Here is a 12,686-nt window from a genome sequence, read left to right as displayed (position 1 = left end):
GTCCTGGCCGCCCCCAGCTCTGCTGTACTCTCCTGTATGACCCCGGTCCTGGCAGGCCCCAGCTCTGCTATACGGTATGACCCCGGTCCTGGCCGGCCCCAAGCTCTGCTGTACTTTCCTTATGACCCCGGTCCTGACCGGTCCCAGCTCTGCTGTACTTTCCTGTATGACCCCGGTCCTGGCCGGCCCCAGCTCTGCTGTACTGTATGACCCCGGTCCTGGCCGGCCCAGCTCTGCTGTACTGTATGACCCCGGTCCTGGCCGGCCCCAGCTCTGCTGTACTGTATGACCCCGGTCCTGGCCGGCCCCAGCTCTGCTGTACTGTATGACCCTGGTCCTGGCCGGCCCCAGCTCTGCTGTACTTTCCTGTATGACCCCGGTCCTGGCCGGCCCCAGCTCTGCTGTACTGTATGACCCCGGTCCTGACCGGCCCCAGCTCTGCTGTACTGTATGACTCCGGTCCTGGCCGGCCCCAGCTCTGCTGTACTGTATGACCCTGGTCCTGGCCGCCCCCAGCTCTGCTGTACTTTCCTTATGACCCCGGTCCTGGCCGCCCCAGCTCTACTGTACTGTATGACCCCGGTCCTGGCCGGCCCCAGCTCTGCTGTACTGTATGACCCCGGTCCTGGCCGGCCCCAGCTCTGCTGTACTTTCCTGTATGACCCCGGTCCTGGCCGGCCCCAGCTCTGCTGTACTGTATGACTCCGGTCCTGGCCGGCCCCAGCTCTGCTGTACTGTATGACCCCGGTCCTGGCCGGCCCCAGCTCTGCTGTACTGTATGACCCCGGTCCTGGCCGGCCCCAGCTCTGCTGTACTGTATGACCCCGGTGATGGCCGGCCCCAGCTCTGCTGTACTGTATGACCCCGGTCCTGGCCGGCCCCAGCTCTGCTGTACTGTATGACCCCGGTCCTGGCCGGCCCCAGCTCTGCTGTACTTTCCTGTATAACCCCGGTCCTGGCCGGCCCCAGCTCTGCTGTACTGTATGACCCCGGTCCTGGCCGGCCCCAGCTCTGCTGTACTGTATGACCCCGGTGATGGCCGGCCCCAGCTCTGCTGTACTGTATGACCCCGGTGATGGCCGGCCCCAGCTCTGCTGTACTGTATGACCCTGGTCCTGGCCGGCCCCAGCTCTGATCTCCTCTTTCTCTCTTTTCTATGCTCAGACGGAAATGCTCTTTGCCCGCATGCGGCGAGCGAACAAGGTATTAGGCTGCATGACCACGTGCCGCTGAATTAGCTTGTGTGGTATATAATGCGTGTGTGTGTGTGTAATATATATTATATATATATAATTTCTATAGGGTAATTGCTCCTGGTTCGGCCTTTAAGGCTTTGTCTTTGTGTGGTTTTCTCTAATCATTGCTTGTGGATAAGTCTTCATTATCCTGATCTAATAGTCCTGTGGGCTTCACCCTCTTCTCGTATGCTCCATCAGCTGAACATACCTGATCATCCGCTGGTGTACCCAGTGCTGTACCCGATCCCACCCATTGTACAGAATGCTGTACACGTCCCGCTCTGGTGTACCCAATCATGCCCCATAGTACCTGATTCTGTACCACGCACCCCAGTGTAACCAATCCTTTACTGTTACGACTGAACCCTAATGATCTCTAGGTGATGGACATATTGAGAGAGCTATTAGATCAAATACTTAATTAACCTCTTGACAGGGGATTGTGAGAAGTGTCAATTTGCCTTACATGAACCAAGTTTTCAGAGATAACTAAGATGGCCACCGATGACCTCATAGACCCTCCCATCAGCATGGATCCACCAGATGACGTCCCTCTCATCACCATCACCATGGATCCGTCCAATGACGTCATAGACCCGCCTACGATGATGCCCACCAATCAACTCATGGACTAACACATTGTTCAACCCACCAACCAAAGGAAACATCCAAGTATGCCCACTGTAAGGCTGACCATGCCCCTTTTCCTAGTTTTTAGAAGAGCATGTTCTTGGAATAAATCAGGCAGTTTTTGGGCCAACCTCAATCGAGGAAAGATGAATATCCGACTGTGTCTGATCTCATTTTTCAAGCATGCACTCGATCCACACCAATTAGAATCAGGCAGTAGGCAACACGAGTGACCCCTGGTTAAGTGTTCACCCTAACAAATTGGTGCCCAATGTGGGGCCATCAGGGGTAGACTCCCGAAAACCCTTGGAATCGGCAATTGAAACGGCAGGATGAGCTACACACCTTGAGACAGGAAAATGATCTCCTCCTAACCCAGAGCACGGTAAGTCTGATGATTTTCATAATCTGTAGCCTTTTCCTGTGCCTCTTGGGGTGTGCTGCTCTGATTGCCTGACTGTGTCCGGTTTTCAGGGTATCTGTATAGAAGGCAGACGGGTCTCACGGCTGTTGGCCATATTAATTGCAGAAGAACCGTCACATGTTTAGTTGCCTGTTGTGTGTTGTCTAGAGGGGAGATTGACTGGTAGTTAGGATAGCAAGTGGGTTTTTGAGCGGTGTTTGGAAATGTGGAGGACGCTCCATGTGGTATGGTATGTGGTTGTTGCCTGTGATACGGTTTGTGGTTCTAGTGGAGACTTAAGTAGTTAATGAGTTTTGGCTCGAGGACTAGAGTGAAGGACTCGGCTCGAGATGTGGTAAATAGAGTTTTGGCTCGAGGCCTAGAGTGAATGATTCGGCACGAGGCCTAGAAATATTGTGCAGTTTTAATTGGTCAGGTTAGGCACGTGTTTTCATGGGCTCTCAAAGCTGGGTTAAAAAAAAAGGCTGGGTATGAGACCTCCAATTGAGGCTTATTGCAGGAGCCTGGGTTAAAAAGGCTGGGTACGAGTCCTCCAAGTGAGGCTTGTTACAGGAGCCTAAGTTAAAAAGGCTGGGTACAGGACTACATAGAGACCGGGTACGGGGCTACATAGAGGCCGGGTACGGGGCTACATAGAGGCGGGGTACGGGGCTACATAGAGGCGGGGTACGGGGCTACATAGAGGCGGGGTACAGGGCTACATAGAGGCCGGGTACGGGGCTACATAGAGGCCGGGTACGCGGCTACATAGAGGCCGGGTACGCGGCTACATAGAGGCCGGGTACGCAGCTACATAGAGGCCGGGTACGGGGCTACATAGAGGCAGGGTACGGGGCTACATAGAGGCCGGTTACGGGGCTAGATTGAGGCAATTAGAGCCCTGGTAGAGGAAGTGGTTTTGTAGAGTTCAGAATGAAGCGCAGGACGTAAATCTGACTCAAGTGCTTTCTTGGGCGTGAATCGGCTGGTGTAGACACCTTGAAGCCAGGGGTAGCTCTGGAGGTGGTTTTGTAAATTATGGAACACAGAAATCAGACAGGGACCACGTGGCAGAATAAGGAAGGATTTGGAAGTGTGGCTTCAAACTAAAGGTTTTCTTTAGTGTTTTCAGTTGAGTCATCTCGCCTGTGTTCTTAGAATAAATCAGGCAGTTTTTGGGCCGACCTCAATCGAGGAAAGATGAATATCCGACTGATCTCATTTTTCAAGCATGCACTTGATCCACACCAATAAGACCAGGCAGTAGACAACACGAGTGACCCCTGGTTAAGTGTTCACCCTAACAGACGGGGCTACATAGAGGCCGGGTACGGGGCTACATAGAGGCCGGGTACGGGGCTACATAGAGGCCGGGTACGGGGCTACATAGAGGCCGGGTACGGGGCTACATAGAGGCCGGGTACGGGGCTACATAGAGGCAGGGTACGGGGCTACATAGAGGCCGGGTACGGGGCTACATAGAGGCCGGGTACGGGGCTACATAGAGGCCGGGTACGGGGCTACATAGAGGCCGGGTACGGGGCTACATAGAGGCCGGGTACGGGGCTACATAGAGGCCGGGTACGGGGCTACATAGAGGCAGGGTACGGGGCTACATAGAGGCCGGGTACGGGGCTACATAGAAGCCGGGTACGGGGCTACATAGAGGCCGGGTACGGGGCTACATAGAGGCCGGGTACGGGGCTACATAGAGGCCGGGTACGGGGCTACATAGAGGCCGGGTACGGGGCTACATAGAGGCCGGGTACGGGGCTACATAGAGGCCGGGTACGGGGCTACATAGAGGCCGGGTACGGGGCTACATAGAGGCCGGGTACGGGGCTACATAGAGGCCGGTTACGGGGCTACATAGAGGCAGGGTACGGGTCTTACATAGAGGCAGGGTACGGGGCTACATAGAGGCCGGGTACGGGGCTACATAGAGGCCGGGTACGGGGCTACATAGAGGCCGGGTACGGGGCTACATAGAGGCCGGCTACGGGGCTACATAGAGGCCGGGTACGGGGCTACATAGAGGCAGGGTACGGGTCTTACATAGAGGCCGGGTACGGGGCTACATAGAGGCCGGGTACGGGGCTACATAGAGGCCGGGTACGGGGCTACATAGAGGCCGGGTACGGGGCTACATAGAGGCCGGGTACGGGGCTACATAGAGGCCGGGTACGGGGCTACATAGAGGCCGGGTACGGGGCTACATAGAGGCCGGGTACGGGGCTACATAGAGGCCGGGTACGGGGCTACATAGAGGCCGGGTACGGGGCTACATAGAGGCCGGGTACGGGGCTACATAGAGGCCGGGTACGGGGCTACATAGAGGCCGGGTACGGGGCTACATAGAGGCCGGGTACGGGGCTACATAGAGGCCGGGTACGGGGCTACATAGAGGCCGGGTACGGGGCTACATAGAGGCCGGGTACGGGGCTACATAGAGGCCGGGTACGGGGCTACATAGAGGCCGGGTACGGGGCTACATAGAGGCCGGGTACGGGGCTACATAGAGGCCGGGTACGGGGCTACATAGAGGCCGGGTACGGGGCTACATAGAGGCCGGGTACGGGGCTACATAGAGGCCGGCTACGGGGCTACATAGAGGCCGGCTACGGGGCTACATAGAGGCCGGGTACGGGGCTACATAGAGGCAGGGTACGGGGCTACATAGAGGCCGGGTACGGGGCTACATAGAGGCCGGGTACGGGGCTACATAGAGGCCGGGTACGGGGCTACATAGAGGCCGGGTACGGGGCTACATAGAGGCCGGGTACGGGGCTACATAGAGGCCGGGTACGGGGCTACATAGAGGCCGGGTACGGGGCTACATAGAGGCCGGGTACGGGGCTACATAGAGGCCGGGTACGGGGCTACATAGAGGCCGGGTACGGGGCTACATAGAGGCCGGGTACGGGGCTACATAGAGGCCGGGTACGGGGCTACATAGAGGCCGGGTACGGGGCTACATAGAGGCCGGGTACGGGGCTACATAGAGGCCGGGTACGGGGCTACATAGAGGCCGGGTACGGGGCTACATAGAGGCCGGGTACGGGGCTACATAGAGGCCGGGTACGGGGCTACATAGAGGCCGGGTACGGGGCTACATAGAGGCCGGGTACGGGGCTACATAGAGGCCGGGTACGGGGCTACATAGAGGCCGGGTACGGGGCTACATAGAGGCCGGGTACGGGGCTACATAGAGGCCGGGTACGGGGCTACATAGAGGCCGGGTACGGGGCTACATAGAGGCCGGGTACGGGGCTACATAGAGGCCGGGTACGGGGCTACATAGAGGCCGGGTACGGGGCTACATAGAGGCCGGGTACGGGGCTACATAGAGGCCGGGTACGGGGCTACATAGAGGCCGGCTACGGGGCTACATAGAGGCCGGCTACGGGGCTACATAGAGGCCGGGTACGGGGCTACATAGAGGCAGGGTACGGGTCTTACATAGAGGCCGGGTACGGGGCTACATAGAGGCCGGTTACGGGGCTACATAGAGGCCGGTTACGGGGCTACATAGAGGCCGGTTACGGGGCTACATAGAGGCCGGGTACGGGGCTACATAGAGGCCGGGTACGGGGCTACATAGAGGCCGGGTACGGGGCTACATAGAGGCCGGGTACGGGGCTACATAGAGGCCGGGTACGGGGCTACATAGAGGCCGGGTACGGGGCTGCATAGAGGCCGGGTACGGGGCTGCATAGAGGCCGGGTACGGGGCTGCATAGAGGCCGGGTACGGGGCTGCATAGAGGCCGGGTACGGGGCTGCATAGAGGCCGGGTACGGGGCTACATAGAGGCCGGGTACGGGGCTACATAGAGGCCGGGTACGGGGCTACATAGAGGCCGGGTACGGGGCTACATAGAGGCCGGGTACGGGGCTACATAGAGGCCGGGTACGGGGCTACATAGAGGCCGGGTACGCGGCTACATAGAGGCCGGCTACGGGGCTACATAGAGGCCGGCTACGGGGCTACATAGAGGCAGGGTACGGGGCTACATAGAGGCCGGTTACGGGGCTAGATTGAGGCAATTAGAGCCCTGGTAGAGGAAGTGGTTTTGTAGAGTTCAGAATGAAGCGCAGGACGTAAATCTGACTCAAGTGCTTTCTTGGGCGTGAATCGGCTGGTGTAGACACCTTGAAGCCAGGGGTAGCTCTGGAGGTGGTTTTGTAAATTATGGAACGCAGAAATCAGACAGGGACCACGTGGCAGAATAAGGAAGGATTTGGAAGTGTGGCTTCAAACTAAAGGTTTTCTTTAGTTTTTTCAGTTGAGTCATCTCGCCTGTGTTCTTGGAATAAATCAGGCAGTTTTTGGGCCGACCTCAATCGAGGAAAGATGAATATCCGACTGATCTCATTTTTCAAGCATGCACTTGATCCACACCAATAAGACCAGGCAGTAGACAACACGAGTGACCCCTGGTTAAGTGTTCACCCTAACAGACGACCCAGGGGAGATGTAAAACCAGACGTTCACAGGTCCCAAAACAGGCTAGTACTTGCCCTAGACCTGACCCTGATTGGTGCCTGCCTGATAGCGGAGGTTGGCACCCTAAAATCCCATAATGGCGCCCCCACTAGTCGATGGCAAACCCTGAGTGTCCTTAACTGCACCCTATACTATAAACCAAGTGTGACACAAAAACATCAATAAAATAAATGACGTGACCACAGGCCAAGGGTGAGATCCGGGGCTAGAAACGTCCAAACACAGTCATACAGGAATGATGGAAAACAAGAAGCCAAAAAGAATAACAAAGTACATGGAAACCCTCCCAAACCTAAATGAGACAAAACCGGAGATAACTGGGAAGGGAGTCATACAAACAACCTGCAGGGAGTAGCAATAGCAATGTCTCCATATCAAAACCTTACCTGAGGAGCAGAGACACCATCCATCCAGAAATATAACCAGCACCGAGGAATGTGAGTATAAATAGCCCTTCCCGAAATGTGACTAGGCAAACCAACCGAGAAAGTGCACACACCTGAATAGAAATGAAGCAGGAAGGCAGAGAATAAGAAAAACAAGAGAGCCTTCAGCAGGTGGACCAACACAAAACAAGCTGTGACCCAAGCAAGAGGGAAACCGACCAACAACCAGAGATCACCGGGTCCAAAAAGGAGGGAAACCGACCAACAACCAGAGATCACCGGGTCCAACCCCGGAGTGCAACAACCAGACATCACCGGGTCCAACCAGGAGGGAAAGGGAGCAACAACCAGACATCACCGAGTCCAAAAAGGAGGGAAACCGACCAACAACCAGAGCTCACCGAGTCCATCAACCAGAGAACCAGAGATCACTGGGTCCAACCCCGGAGTGCAACAACCAGAGATCACCGAGTCCAACAACCAGAGAACCAGAGATCACTGGGTCCAACCCCGGAGTGCAACAACCAGAGATCACTGGGTCCAACCCCAGAGTGCAACAACCAGAGATCACTGGGTCCAACCCCGGAGTGCAACAACCAGAGATCACTGGGTCCAACCAGGAGGGAAACCGACCAACAACCAGAGATCACCGAGTCCAACAACCAGAGAACCAGAGATCACTGGGTCCAACCCCGGAGTGCAACAACCAGAGATCACTGGGTCCAACCAGGAGGGAAACCGACTAACAACCAGAGATCACCAGGTCCAACCCCGAAATGCAACAACCAGAGATCACTGGGTCCAAACAGGAGGGAAACAGACCAATAACCAGACATCACCGGCTCCAACCCCGTAGTGTAGCAACCAGAGATCACCAGGTCCAACCCCGTAGTGTAACAACCAGAGATCACCGGGTCCAACCGCAGAGTGTAACAACCAGAGATCACCGGGTCCAACCCCGTAGTGTAACAACCAGAGATCACCAGGTCCAACCCCGTAGTGTAACAACCAGAGATCACCGGGTCCAACCGCAGAGTGTAACAACCAGAGATCACCGGGTCCAACCCCGTAGTGTAACAACCAGAGATCACCGGGTCCAACCCCGTAGTGCAGCCATGACAGTATCTGATCCTGTACTGATCCCGCCCCAGTGTAGGCGATTCTGTAACCTCCCGCCTCAGTGATATGGATCCCACACCCATATACCTGATTCTGTGCTGACTTTGCCCTCATATACCCATCCTGTACTGATCCAGTCCTGTATCCACGAGCCCTGACTACCTGATCCTGCCCTGTAGATCTGGTCTTGTACTGATCATACCGCTGTATCTGATCCCGTCCTGCCAGTGCTCCCGATCATGTACTGATCCTGTCTCAGTATATCCAGTCCTATAACTCCATAATATCTGATCCTATGCCGATTATGTCCCCCATATACCCACCCGATATATGCCATGGTGGTTCTGGTCTGCAGTGCATGGCTTGATCCTGGCCTCTCAGCAGGGTGTGCTTGATACTTTACTGGTTCTGGTCCACAGTGCATGGATTGATCCTGGCCTGCTGGGTGGCATATTAGTTCTGGTCCAGCTGTGGTTCTGGTCCGCAGTGCATGGATTGATCCTGGCCTGCTGGATGGCATATTAGTTCTGGTCCAGTGCTGGTTCTGGTCCGCAGTGCATGGATTGATCCTGGCCTGCTGGATGGCATATTAGTTCTGGTCCAGCTGTCGTTCTGGTCCACAGTGCATGGATTGATCCTGGCCTGCTGGATGGCATATTAGTTCTGGTCCAGCTGTGGTTCTGGTCCGCAGTGCATGGATTGATCCTGGCCTGCTGGATGGCATATTAGTTCTGGTCCGGTGCTGGTTCTGGTCCGCGGTGCATGGATTGATCCTGGCCTGCTGGATGGCATATTAGTTCTGGTCCGGTGCTGGTTCTGGTCCGCAGTGCATGGATTGATCCTGGCCTGCTGGATGGCATATTAGTTCTGGTCCAGTGCTGGTTCTGGTCCGCAGTGCATGGATTGTTCCTGGCCTGCTGGATGGCATATTAGTTCTGGTCCGGTGCTGGTTCTGGTCCACAGTGCATGGATTGATCCTGGCCTGCTGGATGGCATATTAGTTCTGGTCCAGTGCTGGTTCTGGTCCGCAGTGCATGGATTGATCCTGGCCTGCTGGATGGCATATTAGTTCTGGTCCGGTGCTGGTTCTGGTCCGCGGTGCATGGATTGATCCTGGCCTGCTGGATGGCATATTAGTTCTGGTCCAGTGCTGGTTCTGGTCCGCAGTGCATGGATTGATCCTGGCCTGCTGGATGGCATATTAGTTCTGGTCCAGCTGTGGTTCTGGTCCGCAGTGCATGGATTGATCCTGGCCTGCTGGATGGCATATTAGTTCTGGTCCAGCTGTGGTTCTGGTCTGCAGTGCATGGATTGATCCTGGCCTGCTGGATGGCATATTAGTTCTGGTCCAGTGCTGGTTCTGGTCCGCAGTGCATGGATTGATCCTGGCCTGCTGGATGGCATATTAGTTCTGGTCCAGTGCTGGTTCTGGTCCGCAGTGCATGGATTGATCCTGGCCTGCTGGATGGCATATTAGTTCTGGTCCAGCTGTGGTTCTGGTCTGCAGTGCATGGATTGATCCTGGCCTGCTGGATGGCATATTAGTTCTGGTCCGGTGCTGGTTCTGGTCCGTGGTGCATGGATTGATATAGATAACCATCCTGTACATCCAGCAGAACGAGTCATCACTGACAGAAGAGGAAATGCGCAGGAGAGTCGCCACCGGAGCGCTAGCGGAAAGCCCACAGCACCATCATCGCTTGCGTCGACAAGCCCAGGTAGCGGCTTGCATGGGACTGCCTTTCCTTGTAGATCATGTCCCTGTGTAGTCGCGGAGAGATTGCACATTGTGCGCTGCCATCTCCCCGGCCCCTCCTCAGATCTGCTGCAGCTTGCGAGCTTCACAGTCCTCCTTCACCTCCTGCCGCTGACCGCTTGCTCCTGTGTGTGATGATGATGATATATAGCATGTTGTTTTGGTCCCTGTACATTAACCCTTCCTGTGTGTATCACTTCCCCATCCGTACCTGCTGTTCTCCGAGGCGCCGCTGATCCCTTGCTGTGTTTTCTGGCGTGCCTCTGAGGCGCCGCTGATCTCTTGCTGTGTTTTCTGGCGTGCCTCCGAGGCGCCGCTAATCTCTTGCCGTGTTTTCTGGCGTGCCTCTGAGGCTCTGCTGATCCCTTGCTGTGTTTTCTGGCGTGCCTCTGAGGCACCGCTGATCCCTTGCTGTGTTTTCTGGTGTGCCTCCGAGGCTCTGCTGATCCCTTGCCGTGTTTTCTGGTGTGCCTCCGAGGCGCCGCTGATCTCTTGCTGTGTTTTCTGGTGTGCCTCTGAGGCTCTGCTGATCTCTTGCCGTGTTTTCTGGTGTGCCTCCGAGGCGCCGCTGATCTCTTGCTGTGTTTTCTGGCGTGCCTCTGAGGCTCTGCTGATCTCTTGCCGTGTTTTCTGGTGTGCCTCCGAGGCGCCGCTGATCCCTTGCCGTGTTTTCTGGCGTGCCTCCGAGGTGCCGCTGATCTCTTGCCGTGTTTTCTGTGTGCCTCTGAGGCTCTGCTGATCCCTTGCTGTGTTTTCTGGCGTGCCTCCGAGGCGCCGCTGATCTCTTGCTGTGTTTTCTGGTGTGCCTCTGAGCCGCCGCTGATCCCTTGCTGTGTTTTCTGGCGTGCCTCTGAGGCTCTGCTGATCCCTTGCTGTGTTTTCTGGCGTGCCTCTGAGGCGCCGCTGATCTCTTGCTGTGTTTTCTGGCGTGCCTCCGAGGCGCCGCTGATCTTTTGCTGTGTTTTCTGGTGTGCCTCTGAGCCGCCGCTGATCCCTTGCTGTGTTTTCTGGCGTGCCTCTGAGGCTCTGCTGATCTCTTGCTGTGTTTTCTGTGTGCCTCTGAGCCGCCGCTGATCTCTTGCTGTGTTTTCTGGCGTGCCTCTGAGGCTCTGCTGATCTCTTGCTGTGTTTTCTGGCGTGCCTCTGAGGCTCTGCTGATCTCTTGCTGTGTTTTCTGGCGTGCCTCTGAGCCGCCGCTGATCTCTTGCCGTGTTTTCTGGTGTGCCTCTGAGGCGCCGCTGATCTCTTGCTGTGTTTTCTGGCGTGCCTCTGAGGCGCCGCTGATCTCTTGCTGTGTTTTCTGGTGTGCCTCTGAGGCACCGCTGATCTCTTGCTGTGTTTTCTGGCGTGCCTCTGAGGCTCTGCTGATCTCTTGCTGTGTTTTCTGGTGTGCCTCTGAGGCGCCGCTGATCTCTTGCTGTGTTTTCTGGCGTGCCTCTGAGGCACCGCTGATCTCTTGCTGTGTTTTCTGGCGTGCCTCTGAGGCGCTGCTGATCTCTTGCTATGTTTTCTGGCGTGCCTCCGAGGCACCGCTGATCTCTTGCTGTGTTTTCTGGCGTGCCTCTGAGGCACCGCTGATCTCTTGCTGTGTTTTCTGGCGTGCCTCTGAGGCTCTGCTGATCTCTTGCTGTGTTTTCTGGCGTGCCTCTGAGGCTCTGCTGATCTCTTGCTGTGTTTTCTGGTGTGCCTCCGAGGCTCTGCTGATCTCTTGCTGTGTTTTCTGGTGTGCCTCTGAGCCGCCGCTGATCTCTTGTTGTGTTTTCTGGCGTGCCTCCGAGGCGCTGCTGATCTCTTGCTGTGTTTTCTGGCGTGCCTCCGAGGCGCCGCTGATCTCTTGCTGTGTTTTCTGGCGTGCCTCTGAGGCACCGCTGATCTCTTGCTGTGTTTTCTGGCGTGCCTCTGAGGCTCTGCTGATCTCTTGCTGTGTTTTCTGGCGTGCCTCTGAGCCGCCGCTGATCTCTTGCCGTGTTTTCTGGTGTGCCTCTGAGGCGCCGCTGATCTCTTGCTGTGTTTTCTGGCGTGCCTCCGAGGCGCCGCTGATCTCTTGCTGTGTTTTCTGTCGTGCCTCCGAGGCGCTGCTGATCTCTTGCTGTGTTTTCTGGCGTGCCTCTGAGGCGCTGCTGATCTCTTGCTATGTTTTCTGGTGTGCCTCCGAGCCGCCGCTGATCCCTTGCTGTGTTTTCTGTGTGCCTCTGAGGCTCTGCTGATCTCTTGCTGTGTTTTCTGGCGTGCCTCCGAGGCGCTGCTGATCTCTTGCGCCTGTCACTCATTTCCTTTCTTTTTTCCGCTGCTGCTTGGGCTCCAGATGGACAGAGATCAGGAAGAGGTGGACGGGGAGATCTGGTCGCTGATCTCCAGCTTTGCCTCCAGTCCTGCAAAAGACAAAACAAACGTGTCGGAGGTTGGCTCGGTCCTCCCGCCGTCATCGGTAGTCTCCGGTCCACCATCGCCTCCTGGGCGCCGTCAGCGAGCTCAAGATATCACACAATCTAGGACAAGAAGTCACTTGTTTCCTCTGTCTGGGCCCCCAAGTCGCTCCCCCCATAAAGCTACACATGAGGTACGAGGCCGAGGGCGGTGGCTCTCCGGAGCGCAGCGCCTCCCGGTGCTCGGTGATATGAATTAGTGCCATGTCCTTCTTTGCCATAAC

The 12,686-nt window shown here is 56.3% G+C and overlaps 1 protein-coding gene across 1 annotated transcript in view; it reads left to right on the top strand.

The window, feature by feature from the left end:
* HSPG2 (heparan sulfate proteoglycan 2) overlaps window positions 1-12,686 on the top strand; it is a 281,820-nt gene that overhangs the window by 99,192 nt on the left and 169,942 nt on the right. The window contains 3 exon segments of the mRNA XM_075328538.1: window positions 1,165-1,203; window positions 9,897-9,998; window positions 12,342-12,596. Of these exon segments, the coding sequence (XP_075184653.1) occupies window positions 1,165-1,203; window positions 9,897-9,998; window positions 12,342-12,596 (396 nt within the window).

Source organism: Anomaloglossus baeobatrachus, chromosome 11 (assembly GCF_048569485.1).
Source record: "Anomaloglossus baeobatrachus isolate aAnoBae1 chromosome 11, aAnoBae1.hap1, whole genome shotgun sequence".
NCBI lineage: Eukaryota > Metazoa > Chordata > Amphibia > Anura > Aromobatidae > Anomaloglossus > Anomaloglossus baeobatrachus.
This window is presented reverse-complemented; position numbering and strand designations above follow the sequence as displayed.